Raw genomic sequence first — 27,888 nt, forward strand, 5'->3', positions numbered from 1 at the left:
CTGCCGCCACTGAGCCCCCGCGCCGGAGGGTGCCTGGCAGGGGGCCACGTGCCAATGCTCAGCAAGGCCTGGTGGTGCAGGGGCCATGAGGTGATGGTGACACCCACTGTGGGGCAGGGATTGTGAGGCTCAGGGACCTCAGAGATCATTTGCACGAAGCAGAGGTAAAAAAGGGACAGGCAGGGACCCTTGTGGCTACACTGGGGCGGGGAGGGAGCTCAGGACCACGCAGCACAGCCAGGCCACACCGTGGTGCGTCGCAGTGCTGTAGGCTGAGGGGGCACCTTGGGCACCTGAGGAGAGTGGCCCAGAGGCCACCCTGCCCTTGCAGGGAGCTCATTGCTCCTCCCCGACACTCATTACCCTGAGGAGGGGGAAGGGCGTAGTGAGTCCCCCACCCCCCAGGCCACTCATTGCCCTGAGGAGGGGGAGCGGGTACTGCGTGCCCCTCCGCCGGGCACTCAATGCCCCGCCCCCCGGGCCCTAGCAACAAGCGGCCGTGGGGCGCGGGGCGGGCGCTTCCGGTTCATGCCGGAGCCGAGGGGGGGCGGAGGAAGCTGGGCCGCCATCTTGGATCGCCCAGCGGCGGCGGCAGAGCGGAGAGGAGCGGAGCGGATTCGGGGCGGCCGCCGCAGCAGTAGGCGGGAGGCCAGGGCGGGCCCAGCATGCGAAGCGGCGTTGCGGGAGCGGCCTGAACTGCAGTTGCCTGCGCTCCGCATGCGGCTGAGCCCCGCTCGGGCCGGGGGATGAGCCCCGCTCGGGCCGGGGGGCAGGCGCCGCGCCGGGGCCGGCCCGCGGTCGGGATCTAGAGCAGGAGCCGCCGGGCTGCGATCGGCCGCTCCCCGCCGGCTCATGCGGGCCCGTGCCCGCCGCTGCCCGCCCGCCCGATCGCCGGCGTTGCGGGGCTGAGGCCGCCGGGCAGGGGAGGGGGGGTGTCTCGGGGGGTGGGGGGCGCCCCGGGGGTTTCTCTTTGGTCCCGCCTCACCGCGCGCCAGCACGAGCCCAGGACCATGTCCACGCGGACCCCCCTGCCCACGGTGAACGAGCGCGACACCGAGAATGTGAGTACCCCGCGGGACCCCGGGGCTGCCCACCTGGACGGCCGTGCTGCAGGCATGTCGGCTCCGTCACGGGGTTGGGGGGCAAGTGCTGGAGCTGGTGTGTGTGTATGTGACTGTGTGCATGTGCCCCCACCGAGAGGGGCTAAGGAGAAGGAAGGGAGGTGGGTGGGTTCAGATTCCCCAGTGGATAAGTGTCCCCTACCCCCACTCCTCTTGCATCAAACGTCATGACAGGTCCTTCTGAGCAAGGCCTGGCCTTGTGGAGTGGGGACATGCTCCTGTGACACCATTGCTGAGCCCCTTATCACAACACTGCCTGGGCGGCTCCGCGGATGTTGCAGGAGTAGTGTGGAAAAGATGCTCCTGTTGAGAGGGACTGTGTCCTTGCCGGTTGTTACGTACCCAAGTTAGCATTTGTTGTTGTGAAAGATGACAAAAGTAGTTGCATTTTCCAGTAGCCTCTCCCTCTTCACCTCCAACCCAAAAAAAAACCCCTGCCCTGTTTTAAGGATTTGCCTGTAAGCTGTGGAAAGAAGAGACTGCTGCTGGCCTAGTGTCATGGGATGTTAACATGTGAAAGCTAATTGCTAAAACAAGTGGATTAAGCACTAGTAAATGGACTGGGGGGAACAATCTTGTGCCAGCAGGGGATGGACTAGCTGACCTAGATAATTGTTTTTTTCTGTCTTTTTATGATTTTAAATGATAATAATGCTATTTTGCTATTCACCTGTTCAGGTGATGTTAAAAGGTCCGTTTCTCATATTAATCAGTTAGTGTTTCCTTTTATTAAGAGGTATTTACCAGCTGAATATAAAACTAAAAATGCTACAACTGCATGCTTTTAACAGGCTCAGTCAAACAACTGTATTTTAGCATGACAATTAAAACAGCCCTTTGATGCTAAAATATGTGCAAATATGTTGTAGAAACTTTATATCATCCCAAACCAAACTTCAACAAGCCAAAATTACCAAAGGTTCCTGAATGTAGGAACTCTGTTTGCTTAAGGATGATACCAAGCTTATTTGACCATAGAGGAACCTTTTTAAAAGGTTCTTCTAAAAAGTATTAGAAGAAAAATTGTTCTTTGTCCATTAGAGATTATGCAAATGAGTTATCAGTCTTTATACTGCTCTAAAGCAACCTTATTATCAATGAACTTCCTTTCTATAATTTTTTTCTCTTTAAATACTACCAGGTGTCCTTTACAGAATATGTTGGGCCTAAATGAAAGGGACAGGTGAAATCTGCTTTTTTTTGATTGAAATAAAAAAGAGAAAATTTTAAGCTAAATGTCAGGAAAACACCCAACTCAGTAAATAGTCTAAATGTAGAGATGGGAGGTCTTCTGCTAGAGACACTTCAAAACAAGACTAGACAAAGCATTAAAAAAATGCTGCATGGAACAGTTGCTCCACTGGCAGGGATTTGGAATTTATTGATCTAATAGACATCTCTAACTTCTGTGATCTTTATTTGTTTTCGTTCTTGGTCCAGCCTGCAGGTTAAGAGCTGTATTGAGCAAAAAGTCAGCTAAGTGTATTTGGTTGTAGAATCTCAGAGGGCCTCAGCCTAAGAGACAAATGCTGCCCTATAGAAGAAAACCATTAACATGGAAAATCTTTGTGGCCCTTGATATGCCACAGGGCAGCTGAACTTCTAGCAGATTGTCTAAGCAAATTCCTTTGAAATGTTTGACCAGTTATTCTGGTCCCAGCGAAGCTCATCATTTTTAAACAACAATTTTGCCTTCCATCCAGGTTAGTCAATAAACTATATCAGTTACTGTTTAAATCTGGTTCTGTAATTTGGCTCAGATTCTAATATAGATGGAGATTTAAGCACGCAACTGTTTGTAAAAGGGCTTTGTACTCCAGGAAACGCTGATTTGCACAGTTGTTGTGACACTTGAGGCTACATTTGACATTTCATCCATTTAGGGTACCTTAGTTTTTTGGTTTCAACATGTGGATTACTTTTCAACAAAGTCCTTAGTAATTTTCTTAATGAACAGATGTTGGTGTCTGTTGCTTGCAGGCCTGTTACCTTATGCTTTGATCACAGCAGAACTTGCAAGCTAAACAAAACTGGCTTAGGTGACCACTGAGGTAGTAGTACTGGTGATTTTAAGCAGCTTAATCCTTCTCCTTTCGTCAGACTGAACCAAAACCCCAGTATAGTACAGTACTGTGCACAGTTCCTTCTTTCAGGTGTGAATCCTGACTCAGTGGCTAAAATGTGTACAGGAACCTTGCATCTGCATGCAGTTGTATAAGCAGCGAAATGTGCACCACCACCATTTTCTGTGTGCTGACGCACTTTTCAACTAAAACACCTTTGTGTGTTAGTTCAAAAGTGTGCCACCACCACTTTTTCAGCGCTGACACATTTCGCCACTTGTACAACTGCATGCCCCACAGTGTGCCTGGCGCTGCAGTGCAAGCATGTATAAATGCCCATTCTGCCTAATTGCCTCAGCATCTATAACTGAATACAATTTACATTTCACTCATTTGTAAAACACAGTATTATCATTCATGTCTATTCTAACTGTTCTTTACCCACAAAAGGTGGATATGTTTTATTGGCAAGAGAAACAAACCTGTACTTTAAGTCTCTCACATGTAGATGAGACTTAATTAGCCAATATTCATAAAACACTTTGATCCTTTAAACAAAGGTGCTTTAAACAAATGTAGCACCTTCAGAGACTGCCTTTGGGTTGTGGTCATAGGGCTTCTAAAGTATTTCTCAGTGTATATATATTATAATAGAGATCTTTTTGTTCTTTTTGTTGCTGATAAAGGATGCAACTTAACTTGTGCCGAACCTGGCTTAACTGCAAGCATAAGCAAGGACAAACTGTTCAGTGCAGTATCTAAAACTTGTTTTCTCAAATTATATTGAACAATGTTTGTCCTTGTCTACATTTGTACTCAACTATGTTCAGCATCTGGTAATTCTCGCAGTGTAGACAAGGCCTAATCATCAGTGCTCAATTTGTGTGATTTTCAAATGCAGTGTATAGCTCTCTTTGTTACTGAGGGACCCTTCAAATTGTAAACTAGTAGAGTGGAACTGTTGTCACAGTGACTTTCCCTGAAAGCGATTAGTTACTGTGCTTTCTAGTTGTGCCAAGGGCTGGCCTGTGAGGTTCAAGAATATACTTTTGGGATGAAGGGGACTCAGGGGTGACTTGGAGCAATCTGGGATTCCACTGATGGCATGAAGACTTCCCTGAGCTGGCTGGCTGGATGCCTGTTTGTAAACAAGCTGGCTTTTGACCTTGCATTATCTTCTGGCTCCACGGGTAGTAGGGCAATTCATTGGAGGCAGCTGCTATGCTGAAGGCTGCTGGTGCAGATGAGGGGGTCCCAATATCTCTACCTTTTGCAAAAATAGATGTTCAAGAAGGGAGTGAAGAGAAAACATTGTAAGCTTAAAGAGGCCTATGGGCCTGGACAAAGGATGAAGCCCAGTGAAGGGGGAGTAGGAAAAGAGGCAATATAGGGAAGCCTAGAAAAGGGGAGAGGAGTTGAGTCACCCTTGGGTCATGAGTATAACTGGTTTATGAGGCCTTAAAGAGAAGGAATGACAGTGGAGTGAGTGACTGGAAAACAAATGGAGCTAATGAGTGAAAAGAGGAGGGGCAAAATATAGGGTAAGGTGATAGGTAGGAAAAGACTCTGGAGAACAGGAAATAATGCAAATAGGATACAATTTCCTTCTCACAAGAGAAAATGACAAAGCAGTAGACAAGAAGGAAGAAATGGAAGTGGTATAGAAATGCACAGAATTTTGTTTTACATGTAAAAAGGACATGGAATGACAAGAGAGGGACTTCCAAGTTAAATAAATGTAATTTATGCTTCTGTATATCCAGTGCATGGCTGTTATGTAATAAGGAATGAGGCAACTAATCTGAAAATTTATTAGTATTTCTAGTGCTTTGGATTTTAAAGTTTGGGCCACCAGAATTTCTAATGTGAATAAGTCCACTGAAAAATATCAAGATATTGGCAATGATGCTTTCACAAACCCAAGCAGAAGCAGGTGGCATCCACTTTTTGCAGGAAGCTCATTCTCTTCTTTTAGTCACAGATGCGTGAGTGAAAGTTGAGTGCGCCCAGAAACTCATCTTACTAGCCCTCCCAAAATCAGAAGGGTGGCTCCGAAAGTGTTATTTTTAAATAGACCTAAAGTGCATTTACAGTATTTGAGCAATATTGGGATACTTACATGCAACATGGAAGATTACATTAGTCTTTGTAATGTTTACTAGGCATGTCTTTCATGAGAGGAATGCAAAAGTATATAATCAAAATGCTGCCTGTAGCAATGTGGAATTAGGGACAGACATCCTATGGTGCCTATTACCAAAAGATGTTTTACCTCCTCAGAAAGCTGGCACCTCTGTAATGTTTTCACAAGCTATTTTAAATGTTGAGTTAATTCTTGTAAATTAAATTGCCACCTACATTTTAACTTAGGGCAGTATATTTAATTTCTTTTTATTTTATCTGGGAAGCTCTTCGTGAATTATTTTGTGCTTTTTACAGGTTTAAAGTGTGAAATATGCTCTTGCCTTTTATAGTAACTGGGATACCTCCTAGGCTCTGCTGTTCCATTGATCTACATACAATATACCTGACTATTTTCCTTGACCTTTTACTGTATTGAGAATTAGAAAATGGGCATGTTGAAGTGAGAAGCATATTGTATGTCTGTTTCTCAGCTGTACTAAATTATCCAGTCTGCATCATTCAACTCAATTTGGCTGTTCTGTCATAGCAATAAATGCACTGTGCAGTGCTTCTTTTGTGTCACATATGTTAAAAAATAAAGGCAAAGCACTACTGTTTTTTGGCTTAAATCCCATTTGATTTGCCTTGCACCTTAGACAAACAACTGGAAGAACACAGTACATCAGCCCAAAAGTCTTTTAAGAAAATGTCTCGCTTAAAAAAAAATTACACTATGCACTATGGCTTAAATTCTGATATATATTTTCTTCTTTTTAAAGCAGTCATCTGTAGAAAACCAGGAATATATTTTATGTTATATAAAATACTGAAAGGAAATATTTGCTGCAAGTGAAAATACTGTGTATTTAATCCATGGACTGTCTTCCTAAGGAGTGTTAAAATTCACATATAACATTCATGGATCATAGTCTGCCTTTGGGGCTAGCTGAAAGATGTATTAATTTTCATGTAACCAAACAACTCTGTGAACTAAATGTCTGAAGTGATTCAAGCATAGGTAAACCTGGCAAAGACTGGAGGTATTTATCTTGTTTCCCATAATACACAAACTAGCATGTTTGCTACTTCCTCCCACTCTTGCTCAAATAATACCATTTTTTGGAAGCCTGCCAACACAAAAATGGAAGGGACTAATTGAGCTTTGTGGGGGATGGGAAATATTACCTTGTTTTGTTTAACATGAATTCGCACCCCTGTTCAGTGGATATATGACTACTGCTCTGACAGTACCAGAGATGAATGCATGCAAAGCGTAAACCTAAAAGGTGCTAAAAGGTTTAGGCTTAAACCTAAAAGGTGACTGAAATCTATCTCTTGGGAAGGATTCCCCAGTTATACATATTGGCCCAAAAATATGGGCCAATATATATAATTCTCCTTTGCTGAGCCGTATGTATTTCATCTTTAATGTCAAATTTGTTCCTGCATAATTAAAAGTTGGAATAAGGTTTATTGAACTACACACTGGACCCGGTTTCTGAAAACTAAGCGAGTCCTTTTAGTTTCATACATAGTCACTAACAGTGATGTTTCTGGAACCAAGCTAGTAGTTGACAGTGTTGTATGCGATTGCTCTCCTTCGGCTATTACTTCCTGGTGCTGAAGCAGTAAATAAAGCAATCATGATGTGAAATTATACAATAAATATCAGATCTAGGTATGAGAAGTGACAAAGTGCTTTAAAAGACTTTGCTAATGTTACTGTGCTTGGTTGTGTTTTGCATTATACCAAAATGATTTTTACACTAAATGTTGCTTGGTTACCCATGGACATTTTTACACATGCTCTGAATGTAGGGGGGGGCAGCACTTTAATTAAAGTGACTCTGAGAACCGATCTAATTAAAGTGCTTCAGCGTCTTGTGTATCAGCATCCCTGCACTTAAAAATGTCCGCAGGGTACTTGAACTAAAGCTTGTTGAGTGATCTTTGATTCGAGTGCACCCACCACCATTTTTAAATGTGGGGACACTGATACACAAGATGCGGGGGCTGCTGGAGTGCGGTAATGACCACACTTCAGCAGACTCAATTAATTGAGTCTGTTCTGACCCACTGGTATTACAGAGCATCAGACCAGCCTCCCCACTCGTGTACAGACACCCCATGGGTTCACAACACTAATGAACACATTTACTCTGTTTTATTCTGGCAAAAGTGCAAGAAAACTAGTGCACCAGAAGGGCTTGGTGAGGCAGAGTAGCATCACTTTGCTAGCAGTTTGGTCTTAAAGAATTGGTCACATACAACTGCTCATGCTTAACTGACACATTCACAGCTCTGTATCTACAGTGTTATGGTCCCTAGCTTTATTGCTTGACTTCTGTCCATAGGTTGTCTGTGGACAGAAGGGTGTCTACTTGCCTTTGGCCCATGCAACGAGTAGTATTTCTAATGCAGAGCTAACACAAAAAATATTGGTGGGGTGGAAATCCCTTTACCACACAGGACAGTGGCACACATCCACTCTTGGCCTTATAGTCTTATCAGACCTCATGGTAACTGAATGCAGTGTGTCCGGTCCTGTTGCATTTGTTAGGCAAACCTACCCTGATAAGGGGAGGGGGCATTTCTGTTTGTCTGTTCTTGTGTTTTTCCTTCTCAGGATGTTGAGAATTAGGAGGATGTATTGTGATGCCAAAGCTATTTCTAGTAAAGATTAGACTTGTTCTGCAGGTTGTCTTTTTAAGCAGGTTATTGTTTGGCAAGTATGTCCTAGTTAAACTAGCCAGTCAGTTTCATTGTATTTCACAACATTTGAACAAATGAGGAGAATAGCTGGCTGAAAGGTGGTAATATTGTATTAGCTTTTGGAAAACTAGACTCCACCTTGTGAACTTCCAAATTCTATTCTATTCTCTCACTTTCCGATGGAAAGATTCTTCCTACTACTGTGGCTACCTTCGGACTAAACTCATACTTCCTTCAGTCACGTTGAATACAGTAATGTGCCTGTACAAGGCCGAAATGTGTTAAATCTGGCCTTGTGAACAGACGAATTAATGCCCTTTTTGTCCATGTCAGAGAGTATTTTGGCCTTAAAGAATGGAACTTAGAATTGCATAAGACAAGGGATGGATGCCTGCATGTGCATATATACCTCTCATTACTTTTAGTCTTTTAACAAGACTTAAAAGACCACACAGCCAAGCCCATGTTTAAAGAATGACTTCTGTGGACCGCTTTAGTTCTGTAGGAATTCTGGTGTCCATCTCTGTCCATAGTAGACTTTGTAAATTCCCATGAATGTCATTGAGATCATGTGAACTACAGAACTACTTGGTATGAGTAAACATGGGGTGGACCTGGCCCGTTTCCAATCTCATCATAGCCAGACTTCTAAGTTAACTGGACAGTTCTTCTAGGTGTGCCCTCCCCCCCCCCCCGCTTGACCTACATTACAAATCCCATGAGATTACTGTGAAGCTAAATTTTCAGAATCTAATTCACTATATTTTTGCTTTCTGTATCTCTGGATTTATACAATGTAAACATTATCCAGTTTTTGAGTTTGACATGGTTTCTCAAATATTTGTATGATACTGAAATGTTTGGGTTCTAAACAAAGGAGAGCATGAATATTTTTTTAACCAGACACTTTCCATTTGAATTAAATATGTAGTAAGTGTAGTGAAACTAGAAAGTCCATAGGCATCGTGTCACTTTCTTTTTTCCAGAAGTTTCTGAGTATTAGTTTTTAGAGCTAAGATTAATTGGTTTTCTCAAGGTTGGCAACTTGAAGATTATTTTCACAACTATGCAAAATAGACTTGAGTAAAAGTGTGCTTGCATGTGTGTGTGTGTGCGCATTTTGAGTGTGTGTCACAGACCTTTCCTGCTCCTTAAAGAAAGCTTTCTACTCGCCAAATATTTTCCAAGTCCTCCTAATTTTTAGTTCTTGAAGAAGTGGCTTAAAACTCCATTTTCCCAGTCTTCCAGAAGCATTAGCACCTTCTTCTAAAGGACTTTGGTTGTGAATCATACTAACTTGGTAAATCTAGCTAGCCCCTTTGAGTGTTTCAATACCACGATGTTCCTGTCGTGGTATTCTGCATATAAAGATATAAGGTAGATCTAACACTATCCTAGGGTACCTCAACTGTCAGCTCTTCCATGCATCATTTGCTTTTTACTCTTCTTTCTTTTTCTTTTTTTTCTCTTCATGCTAATCATTATCTGGCCATGAGAAAGGATGTCGGCTCACCTTTGGGGGAAGGCTTTTGCGAAAAGGTGGGTTTTGCGTTGTGTTCTGAATACAGTCAAGCTTAGGGTCAGTTATGGCTCTTGCAGTAAGAAGTTTCACAAGTGGAGACTCTTTATTTCCAAGTCTTCCTCAGCTTCAGGAGTAGCATATCTCTGATGTAAAGCTGTTGCATTTACTTGGAAACGGAGAGGTGACCTTTTAGATACTAGCCCTATGCATGAAAGCCTTAAAGATAAACTTTAATTTGAGATGCTGCATGTGTTAAGACTTGGAAAGAAGGGGTTGTTTGGTGATGATGGTACTGGGCTGGAATATGGGAGATCTGTATTTTAATACTGGCTCTTCAAACCAATGCCTCAGGCTAGTTGATCTCTATTGCTAAATTTAGTCTCTTGGATGGTGAAGTCCTTCCTTAGGTTGTCGCTGTGTTGGTCTAAGGATGTAGGCAGACAAGGTTCTTTGAGTAAATCTGATATCTCTTCTTAGACCAACTCAAGTTTGAGTTGGTCTAATAAAAGATATTAGATTTACCCAAAGAACCTTGTCTTCCTTAGCCTGCAGAATTACTTTATCATCAGATTGGGGTCAAACATTGAGGTCTGTGGCACGTTCTATAGATTGAAGATGACCGCCTTTGTTTTAAAGTTTATATCCATGTATGACATCAGGCTTTCAAAATTACAAAGGCTTATTACGACTGAAACCCTAGTTGCTTCAGTTTTGGTTTTGTTTTTAAATGCAAGCTGTCCAGACTTTCTCTTTACCTTCTGGTTGAAGGTCAATGATATATGAAGGCTGGACTATGGCAAAAACTCTCACTGAAGCAAAACAATTGGGCAGAAAGACACAGGGTATCTGTTAGTTGGGACTCTGGAAACACGTGCTTCTCTCTAAGGATAGGCAATGTGATGATCCCCAAAATGTTGCTGCTTCTGGGGGTGGGGAACTGAGAATCTGCTTGTATTGCAGGGGTAGTTATATCAGTGGGTGAGGGAAGCCATGTTGCTAGGCAGGGGAAGGTAGTTCTTTTCAGCAGGATAAGTACCACTGCTTGCTCAGAAGTGTTTTATAGAAGTAGCACTTAGCAGCTTACATCTACACTTGTTCCTCACTGCGCTTAATGTTTTCCTAGCTTTCCCAAAAAGCAGTTACACTGCACCTTCCAGAAGGACTTGGGCAGGTTATTTTTATTTTGGGCTTTTTATCTTTCCACATGCAGAGATCTCATCTCTCAGGAGCGGCTTATCCTGTTTGTCGTTTTGTTTTGCATTGACTTGTGCCACATGCATTGACAAAGGTGCAAGCAAATTCAGTTAAGGAATGAAGACTGGGGCTTCAAAAATGAAACTTGTTAATTGAATATAAAGGAGAGTACTTCTGCACATGTCAAACATTAACCATTGTCTTCTCCTTTAGAAATGGTGATTTGAATTATAGCAGCAGTGAGGATCCTCAGATAGCTTGCGTTACTATTGCAGTGTAATATATTGAAACATGGAACTGGAAAGGGATTTCTTGGGTCAGAGTCCAGTCCCCTATTCAGAGTACTTGTGTCATACAATAGCTTTTGTAAACTGATCAAAAGTCATCTCAGAAGTCCCTTTTATCTATGCTTACTCTCGTTGGAAGGGTGTTTTGGAATCTTGCTGTCCTTGTTATAATGCAGGACCTTTAAAAATTCGGTAAGGTCATCTAAAGCCTCATCTACATTAGGCTGGTTCTTCTGTCAGAAGTTCAAGCAGCAGACAGCAACTATCAGTGGGAACCTGACAGAGTGCATCTAAACAGCTTTTAGCTCTGTATGCTCCGCTACAGCAGCTGTGCTGCAGAGGCCAAGTGCACCAGGAAAGACACCAGGTACTTCAGGGCCCCCTGCAGCCAGCAGGAAGTACAGCATGTCTGCACACAGCTTCCAGCTTCCATGAGTGATGATGGTACAAGCATTTTCTTTTTTTTTTTTTGGTTAGAGGAGTTGTGTTACTCTGTCACTGGAATGAAAGGAAGGGAATCCCTGCCACAGGGAATCCCTGAACATAGATGCACAGAACCAGTTCCACTTGCAATATTATGTAGTATGAATCGAGGCCAAAGCGACCATTTTTGGAAGAAGGAAAGCTAGTGTAAATCAAGTATTCTGGGGAAAAAGGGAAAGTGGAAGGCTACAGAAATCATATGGGGCAGGATATTATTTTTTTTCATTGTTTTGCAACAATGAAATGAATAACAGCAGAATTCCTTGATAATTGATATTACTGTTTTAGGGATTTTGGCTTTGTTCTTGTATGTTTTCAGGCGTTATCCTGTTCTTCTAACAGTTCCTTAAAGAAAAAAAACCCTGTGTCTAAATCTGTGTAAAAAAAAAATAAAATAAAAACATACAAATGACAACTGCCAAACTCAAGTTGCACCCAGTGCAGAATGGTAATATATTTAACCTGATCTTGACAGAGAAAGGAATTTGATCCCAGAATTAAAATTTTGTATAATTGTAATCATAGTGATAATTTACTTTGGACTTGATAACATTTGTTATACTCAGAAGAGAGTAGAAATCAGTAACACTCCTTCTCAGTATTTTAAAAGGACCAGTTTCAGAAAAATGAAAAACAATTATAAGGCAAATGAGCTGGAAGAAAAACTAAACAGAAATGTCAGTTAGAAACTGCGTAGGACCACTGTACTACATGCTAAAGAGCACACATGGAAAAGACAGGCATAGCAATGAATATAAACTAAAGTAGGGATTGTAGAAAAATAATAGAAGCAAAGGGACACAAGGAAAAATTACTGGTTGGCAAAGTCAACAGCAATAGGAGGTGCTGTAGGTGTACTAGCAAAAGGAATGCTAACAACTACGTTAGTCCATTGCTATATGGAAACGGTAGAATTGCCAATAATAATGCAGTGAAAGTAGAAATGTCCAACAAGAATTTCTGTCTTTGGGTGGGGAGCAAGATGGAAAATATTTCATTGTACAGCATGAATAAATTAATTTAAACAATAACTTAAACAGCAGCTGCTACAATTTGATATCTGTAACATCACGTTCATATACCTTGCCCTCAGGAGTTTTAAACAAGCTGTCAGAAGAGTTCTCTGGGCTGCTGATGGCTTTTTAAAATAAGTCTTTGAGCACTAGGGAAGTTCCAGGGCCGGGAATAAAGCTACCATTATGTCCCTATTTAGAGCGTAAACAGGATGTAGACCTGTCAGTCTAACATCAGTCCCAGGCAATATAATAGACCAACTGATACGAATGAGACTACATTAACTTAGAATTAAAGGAGGGTAATATAAATAATGCCAGTCCATTTTGATTTATAGAACATGGAACTGTGTATCAACCAAACTTACAATCTCATCAAAAAAATAAAGGTTGATCTGACTCACAAGTCTCAACATACAATTGTAAGGTATGGGATCATCAAGCAGATGTTTGTCCTGAGGCCCCCACAGGTATCAGTTTTTGGCTGTGCTGTTTAATATTTTTATCCATTATTTGGAAGATAATGTAAACTCATTAGTGATAATTTTTATTGTTACTGTTTGGGGGGCATGAGGTTGGGGGAGGATTTGTTTGTTTGTTTTGCAAATTGGACAAATATTGGTAGGGAATAAAGGGGAGGATGGGTAACTGATTCATGATGATGTGGAATGAATGGAAAGCTATGTGCAAGAAAACAATGTGTGACAACATACATTTTTATATCCAGGAACAACAAATGTCTTTCATCCTTTAAGTATGAGGCATGGTTCCCTGGCAAGTATTGGTTTTGAGAAGGATTTGGGGGCTTTTTTGGAGAATCAGCTGTACATAAGCTCCCAATGTGTTACTTTGACTAAAGGGAATAATGCTATCTTGAGATGTATAAACAGAGGAATAGCAAGTAGGAGTAGGGAGATCATCTTACTTCTGTACTGGTCACTAATGTGACCTGTGTTGGATGTCTATCAAGTTGTAATGTAACATTTAAGGAAGGGTATTGGAAAAGTCGGAAATAGTTAAAAGATGAGCCACAAATGTGAAGAATTGGAAAACATGTTTTGCGCTATGGAGGCTCAGGGTGCTCAATATACTTATCAAAGAGAAGGTTAACAGGTATACAGTATAAACCTCATTGTAAGGAACAGAAGCCTGGTAAGAGGTGACTTTTAAGACTACGTGGCAAATCCAGCGTTGAAATGAGATGTAAAGTATTAATTGTTAAGAGTTGATAATTAACTATTTGAACAGCTTGGTCAGGGCTGTGGTGGATTCCCCACTTCTGAGTTTTGGGATGGGGTAGGTGTGATTCAAGCACAGCTACTGGACTTGAGTGAATTCAGAGAAGTGTTGAAGTGATGTTGTAGCCATGATGATCCAGGAAATACATGAGACACGAGACACAAGGATTTTTGTGGGTGATAAGGCACCTGGCTGGGGTCTTATGACCCCTACCACTCCCAGTGCTCATTTCTGCCCATGGCAGGGGGGTCGGACTCGATATGTCTAGGTCCCTTCCGACTCATTTATTCTATGAACTTGTTGAACCAACTGTGTGGTTGGGCTAGAGTTAGACAAGGTTTTGGATGTCACAATAGGAAGGGTACTGTGGTACCCAAAAGCTTGTTGAAGTCTATACCAACCCTGCAGTTGGTTCAACAAAAGATATCACCCACAAAATTCCTTACCTCTCACATGAATTCGGAGAATCTTCTTGGCCTGTTTTATGCGATGAGTTAAACCAGATGATTGCAATGATCCTTTACAGTTTTAAGTTTAAGAAAGAAGTTAAGTGTCTTGTGTTGCAATAAACACAAATGCATTTGCAACCCTTACTCACATCACTATTGTGATTTCACATCCCTAGCTCAGTTTGGAGTTTGCAGCAATGGTTCTGGAAGAACTTTTTCGGATTATGGAGGGTTGCACTGATCCTGGTTTTTAGCTTATCCTTGCTGGACCCCAGCTAGAAGAATAGCACAAGCTGCAAGTTGTCTAAGAAGATTTTTTTTTAAGCAATAGTTGAGTGGCTGGGACAACCATTAGGGGTTGGGAAGGAAGGTAAAATGACAAGGAGGGATTCAGAGTAGGTGTCAGACTTGGGAGCTGGAAATATTTATATATCCAGGCATGAAAGGCATCTTATGGTACAGCTGTTGAAGCTGAGATTCAGAGATGACAGGAAAACAAATGAAGGAAAAATTAAAACAAGGCCTTGGAGCCTTATTTTATTAAAAAGCTTTCTTAAATAACATGTGTACTGACTTTGTATTAAGAGGACCCATTGGTCTGTTGTATGCATCCAAGTAGGATCACATGGTAGGAGTTAACTTGTGGGGAACAAGAAGCCTTCTTCCACTACTCTCCGCCCCCCACAGATGGCAGAGGGCAACTCTAGTGAAAGCTTGCTGGTTTGGGTGTTATCTGTGAGAAATGTATTTTAGGGTCCTCCTTTCAATTTTGGATCTATACAGTAGGATGGAGACAGTAATTTTCATTGCTTTGAATTTAGCAGAGTGATTTAGGCAAGTGCCTCTTCATATTATGAATCCTCTTTCAGCACGTAGGCTTAACAGATGCATATTAATGTTGTTAATTCTTAATGAAGGAGCATTTAATCCCAAACCATCAAAACAAATATCATGATCAAATTTGAGAATCTACTCCTAGGATATTAATGGCCATTTTCAGAGATGACTAAAGTTCTCTCTTTCTAAATGTAGTGTTATAGTTGTATTTAGCTAGAGTCGAGAACTAAAATTATTTCTTTGGTACTGGAAAAGTTGTTTTTTTCTACCTGCGGAAAATAATTTGAAGTTTTTGTGTTCAGCCAACTGTTGGAAACGGTCTTTTAGCATCAATAACTAATTTTCTTGAGTTTTTAGGTTAGTTCAAAACATTAAAAAAATTTCAAAATTTGGGAAAATGAAAAATTGGAATACTTTCTAATTCTGAGTACTCTAAGTGCATTAAAAACAAAAAGGAACTATGTGAAGGCAGCATATTAAACCATTTATTTCATTTAATCCTTTCTGAGCCTGATTTATGACTAGAATTTAAAAGGTGCTCAGCATGTACAACTGATATTTTAATTAGTTGAGTTTGTTGGAGTTCAGAACTTTACAGTTTAGTCCATTAAAAAGCAGTGTTGATTCAATGCTGAAGTGTTGATCAAAGTCTCATAAAGACTTAATAAAAGAGGAGAGTAATGAATTGAATATCCCCAAAGCACTTCAAAATGCATTCCTCTAGATTTCTGTAAAATTAAAATTTCTGCAGTTGAAGCTGTTAATCTCAGATGCGTATTTTTTATTATTGCTGTTTTATGCTTTTTCTCTTACGTTTGTATGTATCTTTATCATAGCACACGTCTCATGGAGAAGGACGTCAAGAAGTTTCCTCTCGAACTGGGCGCTCTGGAGCTCGTTGTAGAAATTCTATAGCTTCCTGTGCAGATGAGCAACCCCATATTGGAAATTACAGACTACTTAAAACTATTGGAAAGGGGAATTTTGCAAAAGTAAAACTGGCAAGACACATTCTTACTGGCAGAGAGGTAAAACGTTTAACTGTTTAAAACACTGTTGTATCATGCATAGTTCCAGAAGTACTTTTGAAATAGCTTTACATAGAATCCAAAAACCACTTGGCATTTCTGGTTAGAGGCAAAAGAATAAACTTATAACCTTTTATTCCAGCAAACATATGCATATGAAATGTATATACAAAGGCAAATGCTTTTAAACAGTCAGGATATGTAGTATTTAAACAAACTTTGGGGGGCAAAGACTGGCCTCGTGTTTGTGTGATACCTAGCACAACTGAACCCTAATCACAACTCGGGCTTCTGGTGCTGCTGCATTACATTACAATTTGTAATTCACATCTAGTGACAGTTCCTTGCTGCACTTAGCAGCTGTAGTCATACTAGTATTTTTTTTCTTCCAGAGATAGTTCAAATACTGTAGAAAGTGTTTTATGCTGTTGTTACTGATAGCTAGTTTGTCTACAAAAAGGCAGAGACTTTTCCTCTCAGTTTTTCTTTTTGACCTACATTTGATAGGTTTGGGTGGAGCTTGTTCAGCAGAGGTTGGAAAGACCTGTTTAGCCAAGAAGTACAAGGAAAACGAAAGGTTTTCAATGCTGAATGCAGTAGGTTAAGTGGCATTTACCCTTCTTGAGTTAATACAGAAAGTGGTACAGTATAACCTCATAAATTTGGCATCCTTGGGAGCGAGCATCTGCCGGAAACTTGAAAATTCCAGATTTTTGAAAGGTTGTGCTACCGCTGCTCTAGGGCCAGCCACTGCTACTCTACCTGCTGCAGCTGCGGCAGGAGAAGCCTGAATGCTGCTGCCATCCGCTACCCTGCGGCACTGCTCTGGGACCAACCGGTGCTACTCTCTGATGTACTGTATTTTTAAAAAGTGCCGGGTTTTTGAGAATTCTGGAATTTTGAGGTTATGCTGTATTAGGAGTAATGGAGTTATCAGTTTCTGGATTGGACACTGATATTTTTTTTAAGAAGGACCTGACTAGCTGTGTTGGTTAAATGTTCTATGGGACTTTTTAAAATAATGTTCTTTTCCTGCCAAGTTTCCAATCAATTTAATTGCAGTCTGACTAAAATCTGCTCTATGCTCAGTGAACTTTATATTTTCCCACATTAAACTTTTGTTCCCTAGTAAACAGCAGTAGTACAAGAATGTGTTCAGGGGGTTTCTGCCATGGCCCAAAACAGTACATAAAAATGGCCCAAATAAAAGGATGTGTTTCTCCCCTCCTCCCCCCCCGGCCTTTTTTTGCTGTAAATAGGTTTTTCTCTCAGATTCATGATTTTACACATTTCTGATGAAATCTTCCAGCAAATAAAAGTGAGGGAGCCTAGGAACTTAGGCCCAGGTACACAAAACAATTTAGGCAGCACATTTCCATTGATTTCAAACTATAGAATTACATTATTTCAACAGAAGTTCAGTGTTCCTCATTTTAGATAACTAGGAAACGAAGCAGGTACATTCTTGTAAAAATTGCATAAAGTACTTTGAATCATAGAAGTTGGGTTGGAAGGGGCCTTGTAGATCTTCAAGTCCAACTCCCTGCCTGGGGAGGAGAAAAACTGGATTCAAATGAGTCCATCCAGGTAGGCATCAAGCCTCTTCTTAAAGACCCCCAGGGTAGGAGCCAGCACCACTTCCCTTGGAAGTTGGTTCCAGATCCTAGCCGCCCTGACTGTGAAGTAGTTCTTATGGATGTCTAATCTAAACCTCCTCTCCAACAACTTGTGGCCGATATTCCTTGTTATGCCAGGGGGTGCAAGGGGAAACAAGGTCTCCCCCCAAACCCTTCTGGTTCCCCCTGGTGAGTTTATAGATGATCACCAGTTTATAAAAGATCACTTCTCTTATGAAGGCTGAATCACTTCTGGAGGAAAGACAACATGTAAACAAGAGAGCTTACCTTCTTGTTACATGTATGATCATTTTTATACCAGGTCTCAGTTTTCCAACCTGTCTTGTTTACTATTTTTTGCAAGAAATAACTGCTAATCAACCAGTTTGGAGGGCATGTGTTTTCTGTTTTGGTTGATTTGTGTGTGTATGTTACTGTTTGTTATACCATCTGGTGTTAGTTGATGTGCACTGATGAGAATCCAAGTTCTCTTATGATAAACTTGTCATTTCCCTGCATCCTAGTCCTCCTTTGAACCTGTTCCATTTTAAATGAATTTTTCTTGAACAAAGTTAAACACAATATTTCACATGAGATCTTACCCAGCTCTTACACGATTAAATTAGTATTTCCCTTCTGGAAGTACTTCATCTAATATATCCCAAGGATCATATTTATGTGGGGGGGTTTCGTTGCATTCTGTTGGTAACTCAAAGTCATCCTATAATCAGCTAGTACAGCAGACCTTTCTCCTCCTCTCTTGTTTCCAACTGATGAATTCACAGTTTAAACCAAAAATTCTTGTTACTGGTATATAGGTGTATTACCTAAGATTTTGTAGTATCAGATTTCATCCCATTTCTTTTAGTTCAGTCCTGAGTCATCCACTTATTTCTATATGATATTCCATGATCCTTTGCATCAGTGCTGACTCCTAACTTTGTATCATCAACAGGGATCCAGATTTTTTTCATTTCCTGCAGAAGAACATGGACTTTTTTTTCCTTTTGCAAACAGCTCTTTGCAGGCTGGAACTCTGACACCCTGCAATGAGCTGCTTGCAAAAAGAGTGTGAAATCCTAAGCCTTGTCTGGCAGGGGGTAGGGGCAGGAGCAAGGCCTGAGAATCTGAGGCCAGCCAGGCCTGGCTCATACTTGCTTTGCCTCCTGCAGCCTTTGGGGTAAGTAGGGCCTGGGGGCAAGTAGCAGCTGGTGGCCCCTCTGGGGGGTGGGCAGGGGGCTACCAGTGGATGTGAGAGGCACCAGTAGGACTTGGGGGGCTGTGTCTTGGGAGTCAGGGGCACCAGCATATTGGGGCTGCTCAGCACTACAAAGCAGCAGGAGAGACGGCCATAGCTGGGCCCATGTCCTGGTGAGCAAAGGGAGTGGGGAGAATTTTGACTTTCCATGATTAAAAAACCCAAAATCAAATGCCAAAATGTATATATATTTAAAATATATTTTATTATAATGATTGAGGCACTGGTAGGCTTCCAAATTGCTTTACAATTTTAAATATTAAGTTTAAATATTAAATTTTAATCGTATCAATAAAACATTGAGTTTGATAGAGGAGTCAGCATTGATATATATATATATATATATATATATATATATATATATATATATATATATAGTGGTGTTTCATTTTAATTGCAGAAAAGCATGGATTTTGTGGGGGGTTAATTGAGAATTTGGGATTTTTAACAGAGAAAACCAGGATCCCTGGTCAGCAAATTTCAGGCAGGAGTACATGAGCCAGTAGGAATAGTTTGCCCCTCTTTCATTGAAGGTTAGGCAGAGGACAGTTTCCCCGTGCTCCATGCTCAGGAGGGAAAACCAACATGAGCTGGAGCCAAACTTGGTTATAATCATTACTGCAGGGTTGCATCTGACCACCAACAAACTTCCACTCACAGTGGAGCTAAACTACCAAATGGATGGTAAGCTGTTTAATTTCAGCTGATTCCAAGCCAAAACCAAGACAACCCCCACCTCAATCAGTGAGCTCCAATACGCTGATGATGCTGTAGTGTGCCCACTCAGAAGCAGATCTTCAGGCAATCATTGACATCTTTACCAAGGCATACAAGAAAGTGGGATTGACACTTGGCATTTAGCAGACTAAGGTCCTCCATCAGTGAGCTCTTAATGAGCGTACCCTAGCTCCAGTAGTTCAAATTCACATTGAAACTCTAAAGAACGTTGGGTAATTCCTGCACCATAGAAGCCATCTCTCGTAGAAGGCTGATATCAACAAAGAAATCCAACATCGCCTTATGTGCAAGTACAGCCTTCAGATGCCTGAGGAACCAAGATTTGAAGATCATGGCATCAGATCCGAAACCTAGCTTGGGGTTTATCAAGCAGTCATGATCCCCACCTTACTATATGGAACTGAGAAATGGACAGTCTACAAGAGGCACCTCAAGTTGCTGGAGAAGTACCATTAATGCTGCCTGCAGAAGATGTTTCGAATCCAGTGGGAGGACAGATGCAAACATTAGCATCCTTTTGCAAACAAACACAGTGTGAGCTTTGAGGTGATGATTGTCTGACATTAACTTTGCTGGGCTGGCTGTCTGACTCCAGACTCCCAAAGCAAGTTTTATTCTCTCAGCTTGGTCAAGGTATATCTTCAAGAGAAAGGGATAACACTTCAAGGACATCCTCAAGGCCAACTTGGAAAAAATGCAACATTAACATCAACTCCTGGGAGACTATTGCCTAGGACTGCTCCAAATGGATGAAGTCTGCTGCAAGGATCTCAATCCTTTGAAACATTACGACAACAGGAGGTGGAAAAATGGAAGCAACAGAAACAGCATGTTGCAGACCAAACCAACAGTCTAGAGTGACCCACCCTGCATGGAAACATACACTTGAGGTGCAACAGCCTGCCGATCCCAGATAGGCCCCGTCAGCCATCTTCAGACCCACAAATAAGACAGTTATGGAAGACATTCATCCTTGACTGCAAGGCATTGCCAGTGATGGTCCTTTTAAGTACATTTAAAGTACTTTGCTCAGTTCTGCTTCCAGTAGTTTGTTTCCCTCTTTGTACTTAATTTGAAGTGTTTATTTACCCATTTAAGCTTGCCTCTTCCTACAAGTTTTTCCCTGTGCTGAGATTATATATTTCAGATCTTTTCAGTCAAAGAGTACTGAAACTTTCCTGAATTCCTCTGTTAGGGGTCAGCAGTGTTTTCTGGCAGGGGGACTAGAAAAATCCAGCTTGGGTCTGAGGTGAGCAAACACTAGGACCTGGCTGTCTCCACTGCTTATCCCTGGTGCCTGGCTGTAAAAGGGGTGCAGGGAGAGCTCCCCTTCCCCAGAAACCCATGCCTCCTATCTATGGTGCAGTGTGGTGTGGGGTAGGCAGTCAAAGCCACAGCTCTGAAGGCCTGTATTGTCAACCCCAGCTCTGTGTTGATAACTTCAGTGAACTTCACAAACTAGTTTCCCTAGTCTATCAAAATTCAGTCTTTTGAACCGTTGTTATCCAACTAGTTTTACTTATTTTTCTGTTTAAAATAAGGTGAACTAACTCTTGATCAGAGGTTGTTCTCTATTACAGTCTTGTATAATTTACTCAGTATAGGCAACTCCTTCTGAACGCTGTTTCATTATAACACACATTTTAAATTGATACCTGATTTCAGTTAGCACTCAGCAAGTTTTGTTATAACACTTAAGGTCACCATCTTGTCATTAAAAACAATTGCGGTTGCCATCTTTGATTGTCAAATACTGTTGGTTTCGCTTAACGCTCGTTTTGCTTAATGTTCAGTTTTTCAGGAATCAGTTAAAAGCGCTAAGCGGGGCTTGCCTGCACTAACCAAAACCAAGGCTTAAATTTCATCACTTCTTCTTGGCCCATTGACAATTTGATGAACAAATCTATTGAGGAGCTTTTTAAGGAAAGTCCAAACTCACTTTACAAGTTATACCTAAGGATATTAGCTTCCTGTGGGGTAAAATGTCACAGCTGTTCAACAGTATTCCATAACGTTGTAAAATGACTTGGGATAGAAAGCAAAGAATCCCTTGTCCAGTTGACCTAAGCTATATTTTATCTTCCAGAGTTAAAATTTGGTCAAGACAGTGGGCTTCAACCATTTCTTTTTGAGAAATGTCATGGGAATTTTTTTCACGTTTACAAGGGTTCAGGGTCCCAGTTCCCGTACCTGAATAATGGATTCATAACCTCACAATTCCTTGAAAGTCTTTCAGTCAGAAAACAGCTAAGCAATGTCATTGTCCTGTGCCTCAAACTCTATCAAGGTGGGAATACTATTTTTGAGTGAGGCTGAAAAAATTTCGTTTGAAAATAAATGTTCACAATATGACTGGAACTGGTATTTTGCGCATTGGATATGTATCTGCTGTATGGGATGCATCCTGAAGACAAATCTGGAATTTTTTTCCCCTGGAAACAATATCTATATCACTAACTGGCCTTTCCCTATTTTAACTAAAATATACTTCTTCCCCTCACCCCCACTTCCCTCCCCTTAGCGTTTTTTTGTCTCCTCTTTCTGCATGTATTCTCCCTGGTAAGTTCTAGTGCATGGTAGCTTGTGAAATTACACACCTGGTCAGTCCAGTCTTACTATATTGTACAACCATCCATCATGATGTTATATTTTATCATTTTATTTCTGCTAATACACATTTGTGTAAATTCTCCTTGAGAACTGTTTAAAAAAAAAAAGTATATGAATTTTAACAGAAAAGGCCTATTGAAGTCCAGCTCCCTTAGAACCCATGGCTTTCATGATGGTGATGTATTTGATGTGCTTAAATAGTGAACAGGACATTATTTTAAAGGTTTCCTGTTTCTGATCTACTTAAAGTAAAGGCTACAGTTAGAAAAAAATGAAGATTATATAGAGAAGCTAAATAACTACTCAGTAATCTTCTCTGTTAAGATTGTTATGAAGATACCTGTGAAGGAGCTGCTTTTTTTTATTCCTTTAAAAAAAAAGGAGATACTATTTCAGACTAAGCTGTCAAAATAAGATGAGTAGAAATAAAATTGATTTAAGAATATGTGTGTCACATCAGGTTTGAGTGGTATACATCCAAGACTTCTGAAGGTGCCCAGGTCTAAATTGGGCACCTTCAGAACAGAACTGTTAAGCAAAAAAAATGCAAAGTAGATACTGTTCAAGAGAGCTAAAAGGTAGACCTATCAGGACAGTGAAAGTAGACACATTTATCTTTTTCCTTTGGAAATAAGTTCTAGAGACAGTATAACAAAACAGTAAGCCATACATCTATTCCTGGCAGTTGGCTGACATAATGATTAAAAACTGTAGTAACTTACCTGGAAGACTATGAAAAGGTCTCACCAACACTTTATATGAAGGAGAATTATTGCACTAATCTGTTTCAGTTCTCTGTTTCAGTTCTCTGAATGCATCAGTAAAACTGCAGTTAAAGGAGAATGATTTAGAACATGTAAACTAATATTAAAGTTGTTAGAGGATGAAAAGCAAAGCATTCTTATATATTGAAAGTTGAAAAGAGGCAAAGTAGGATTAAATAGTCAATTTTAGGGTTCTGTACTAAGTTTAACATAAGTTTAGTCATCTTAAAACTAAGATGACTAAGGGAGATGGTCTTTGAGGTAGTAAAATTACTGTTTGGTTAGTAAAGACCAAAGAGGACTGGCAGGGAAGTTTAGACACACCCTGAATGCACAACACCAAGATGAATGAAGTTCATTGTCCATAAAGAGAGAGAAAGTAATGGATGCTTGATGCTTAACTGTTTCAGCTCAGAAAAGGAGCTTGGGTGTTACTGTAGATCAGTATAACATGTCTGCTATGAGATGCTCGCACCTTTCCCTAAAGTATCTGAAACTGGACTAATTGGGCCTTGTATAGTAACTTCTGGGTTCACATTGTTGGGAAAAATGTGCTTTGTGTCTTAAAAGTTTCTCGCGCTTGGTTTGTATCTGAGTTGCATTGCAATGAGGCTCCTCTGCCTTGCTGTTTTTGGTTTGGAGAGACCTCATCAGACCATAAGTGTGTGTGGTTACCCATGTGCACAGTTCTCTTTTGATCAGTTTGTTAAATTAATACTCCAGTTTATTAGCAATCTTCTGTAGTTTTTACTAGGAAAATACAACCTAATAAAAAGTAAAACTTTCAAATTAGTTCATCTTTTTGCTAGAATATATTTCTCTTCATATCCAAAAGTGAATGAGTTAGTGAAACACTTGGGCATGCAAATCTAAAGTTGTAAAAAATCAATTTAGCTATTAAAAAATATGTTTTAGCAGTGCCTATACTTTGCCACAGAACTTTGTTTTTAAAATGTCTTCCCAGGTTTAAAAAAATATAGCTACCATTTTGAGAGGGCTATAATCTAGAGGAAAATGTCTAGTATTAAATTGCACTGCAAAACATTTTATAAATGTATGTGAACATAAAATAAACATTTGAATGCTTCTCTTCTGTAATAGCACTAAATGCTGCTTTTAATCTCTGATCTGTCCAGTGTGTGTAAATAGAACTGAGGTATACTGAGGAACTAAGGAAACTTTGTTTCAAATAATTGTTTGTTAATAGAATAAAAGTGTGTGTGTGTTTTGTTTTTTGTTTGTTTGTTTTTTAATTTGTACAAAATGCTAGATTCTCTTATAACTTGACTTATTGTCTTGCATTTTAAAAAGTTTAAATCAATTTTTCTTTTAGGTTGCAATAAAAATAATTGACAAAACACAGTTAAACCCAACTAGTCTACAGAAGGTAAGCCTCTCAAATTTTTTTTCAGTTGTATGGCCCCTTGTTCCCTTCACAGTCTCCTTCCCTCTTATGTTGTAGTCTCTGAAGCAATACCTACCTCTTTCTTCATATAATTATGTCCACAAGTTTGACTAAATTTAATAATTTTCCCAGTAACAGGCCTGTTTAGGACAGTTTGAGTCCTGCAACATGACTGCGGTCTCTAAAGATGAAATATCTACAACATGGCAGATTAAGAAATCTACAAGTTCTTAGCCAGTCTTATTTTAAGTTACTGAAATACACTGAACAGTATCTCACCTGGTGACATTTTATCTTTCAGGTGTGATCTAACTTGGTAGAAGGGTCATGCACAAGTGTCCACATTTGTCTCTGTTACTCCCAGAGGCATTTTGCTAAACTGACAAGTAGAAATCATTTTCCCTGACTTCTGGCCTTGAAAACTGTCTTTAGGCTGAGAGTCGTGCAGTGTCTGTCTTGCACATAATTGTCACCAATAAGTATTTTATAGATTGAAACATACTAATTTCTGACTGAGATGTGAGTGGAGAGATCATCTCATTCCCTGCTGTATTGTGTTGTCCTATCTGTGCTAGCAAGAGTAAGTAGTGATAAATGCTACTCACATCACACAAGTCAGTCATTCTGATCCAGAGCACATACATGGAGTACATAAAGTGTCATTTTTATATAGATACTTTTATAACTCTAGCATGTAAAATCAAACTGGAATAATCACAGGCTTTTTATTTATGTAATTTAATGGAAGTACATGGACCTGAATCTATTCAGATAAGAGCAAATACCAGGAATTTGGTTTTAAACAAAATTAAGTTAAATAAACTGAATAGCATATGTAATTTGATTTATGTACATAAGAAGATCAGCTCAGTAGGTGCTTTAATCTTAACGAAACAAAAGCAAATAAAAATGTACACACTTCTAGACTATGGCTGAAGTCAGTTGCAATCAGTCAAATTTGTAGGTAATTTTTGTTTAAATGGGCTCGGGTAGGTTGCAACTAAAAGCCATTAGTGGATGGCTTTTTAGCCTATAGAAAAGGGCTTATTCTTAAGACGGCTGTCACAGCTCCTTGTTTGGAAGACTCAGCAAAGTGAAGAATTAAAAGTACAAAAGCTTACAAGTGTTCGTTAATTTTTGTATTGTGTTACATGTTGTAATGATTTGTAGTGGCCCCTTTATGTTTTATAGTTGTGTGGGAGTGTGAATCCATCATTTTGGAGATGCTTTGATAAGGGGTTTGCAACTTTTTTAAAGGAGCGTACCCCTTCCGGGTACACTTCTGGCAGGGGGAGGGGGGTAGCGGCAGCCAGACGCAATGTGGGGATTGGTCTTGGCAGCTGGACCCAGAGTAGGTGGGGGGCTTGCACGCAGGGTGGTGGATGGTGGGGGCAGCTGTCGTATGAGAGTTTTGCTCCTTTTCCCCCTCCCCACATCTGGGCAGTGCCTGTGCAGCCCACAGAGGGGAGCTGCTGCCCTCATGCCCCCCCCTCCCCCCCCACTCGGGCCAGTAGTGATAGCCAATACTTAAGGAGGCATATTGGCTGATACTGATTCAATTTCCAATACAGCTGCCTCCATCTGGTAAGTCCAGTGTGGTGGAAGGGGGAGGGGTGGGGGAAGGGGCATGGTGGGGGTGGTGCAGGGCAGATCAATGCCCTTCACTGTGAGGGAGGGGGCAGGGCAGTGGGCCAGAGCTGTGGCTCATGGGGTGGGGAGGTGGCTTCTGCCTCTGCTTGTATCCCAGGAGGTTACGGGGAGGTGAGGGGGTGGCCCCTGGATTGGGGCAAGGCGGGCTCTTCTCGCAGGGGCTGGACTCAGAGCAGGTACCAGCAGTGCTGGGAAAGTGCTGCATCCACCCCAAACTTGGCTGGGCGGCTGGAGGCAGCAGAGCTGGGAGTGGAGCAGCAGCAAGATTTGGCTGCGTGCTGCTGGCTGTGCTCCTCACTGCCTGAATGATGCGCTGTGGCTGCATGCAGCACAGGCATTCATTGGCCAAATTATTGGCCCCATTAGTCCAATACCTGATGCAGACAGTTTTCTTTATATTGGTACCAATCCAATATTGGACCGATGTATCAGTGCACCTCTAATTTTTTACAGGCAGTTGCGGATTTCATGATTTCATGAGCAGTAAAACATTTATTTTTGTAAAGCAACCAGGTTTAAAGAGAAAAGAGACTTCCATGATCTTCGTCATATGGATTTCTTGTAAAACCTCTTACTGAAAGTCTAACCCAAGTTTAAGTGTTGGGGTTGTGTGGCAGAATTTATAGTTGGTTCTGAATGAAAGATGAAGGTGTACAATTTGCTTCATGCATACGCGCCAAGGTAGAACAACTTCAGTAGTGGGCATAAAATATTTAGGATATGGGAGATAGCAAAAGGGAGGGGATGGTGAAGTGCGAGTAAGTACTGATGCTTCAACTGCATAAGATTCCTTGTGAGAGGCTCTAGTGTCCATCCTTCTGATTTCTACCACCTAATCTATTATTTTCCTACATATATACGTCTGCCACCCAGATGTGTTGGCCTGTTTCTGGTGATACTTGAGTTAAAATATATGTAAGGACTTGCTTTCTAGTGCCTAATTACTACTGTACTGCTTCTACAGATTAAGATGAGACTTTAATGCTATACTTCTCTGTTAGAAAGAAAAGTTGTTTTTTATGGCTTTTTCCATGATCATATGGTTGTATGAATTAATTTTCCAAAAAGCCGCCTTGTTCTCTTATTCCCCAAGATGTAACATGTAACTTTTTTGAAAATTGGTTTTCATGTTACAGTTGCTCACTTCATTCTCAACAAAATGCAGTGCATCTTGTTAGTACCTCTCTTTTTATAGGGTTTATAACTAGGTTGTTAAAATTAAATTATTTTCCCAGAATGACTTGATCAAATTTAAGTTAATTTCCAGCTTTATTTTGAGTTATTTTTGCACTTGCAGTCAGTTGTCTTAGTGTTGAACACGATTACTATTATAGTATAAATAAGTTTGCCAGTTTCTTCAAGGATCAAAATATTAAATGGTTGAAGAACTCTGTGCAAATATTTGATTCATATAGAGGCCTTTCATTTATATTTAACCATAAACCATGTCCTGTCTCTAACATGCTTTCTTTTTTAATACATGGATTAACTATCTCAGATCCACAAATGTTGCTTGCGTGTTTGTTGCAAATACTTTTTTCTCGGTTTATACTTGAATTATGACCTGTTTGGTGCCTAAAACTAGCCCACTAAGCACTTTTACAATATCTTGTATCTTTCATAGCAAAGGTTAAATGGTTAGATTTTTCTTTACAGTCCTGTTGTCATTGAGACTATCTAATGCACTAATCAATTAATTTTGTTCTGTAAATACTTCTAATTTTTAGAAGCTGCTTTGGTGGGGGAGCCTTTCTTCCTGGGGACTTACTTTAAAA

At 40.6% G+C, this 27,888-nt stretch overlaps 1 protein-coding gene across 5 annotated transcripts in view; it reads left to right on the forward strand.

Annotated features, from left to right (window-relative positions):
• The first annotated feature begins 542 nt into the window (after positions 1-542).
• Positions 543-27,888, forward strand: part of MARK3 (microtubule affinity regulating kinase 3) — an 81,233-nt gene continuing 53,887 nt past the window's right edge. For 2 of the 5 annotated variants that reach the window (XM_090034098.1, XM_090034099.1), the window contains exons 1-4: positions 957-1,061; positions 9,521-9,559; positions 15,881-16,072; positions 24,392-24,445. In XM_090034098.1, coding sequence (XP_089890224.1) covers positions 1,011-1,061; positions 9,521-9,559; positions 15,881-16,072; positions 24,392-24,445 — 336 coding nt within the window. In that variant the 5' untranslated portion in view covers positions 957-1,010. Of the gene's footprint in view, positions 1,062-9,520; positions 9,560-15,880; positions 16,073-24,391; positions 24,446-27,888 lie in introns of all 5 variants that reach the window. The other 3 variants (XM_090034100.1, XM_090034095.1, XM_090034096.1) reach the window with 3 other exon arrangements.

Source organism: Crocodylus siamensis, chromosome 2 (assembly GCF_052110815.1).
Source record: "Crocodylus siamensis isolate JL-2025a chromosome 2, ASM5211081v1, whole genome shotgun sequence".
Classification (NCBI taxonomy): Eukaryota; Metazoa; Chordata; order Crocodylia; family Crocodylidae; genus Crocodylus; species Crocodylus siamensis.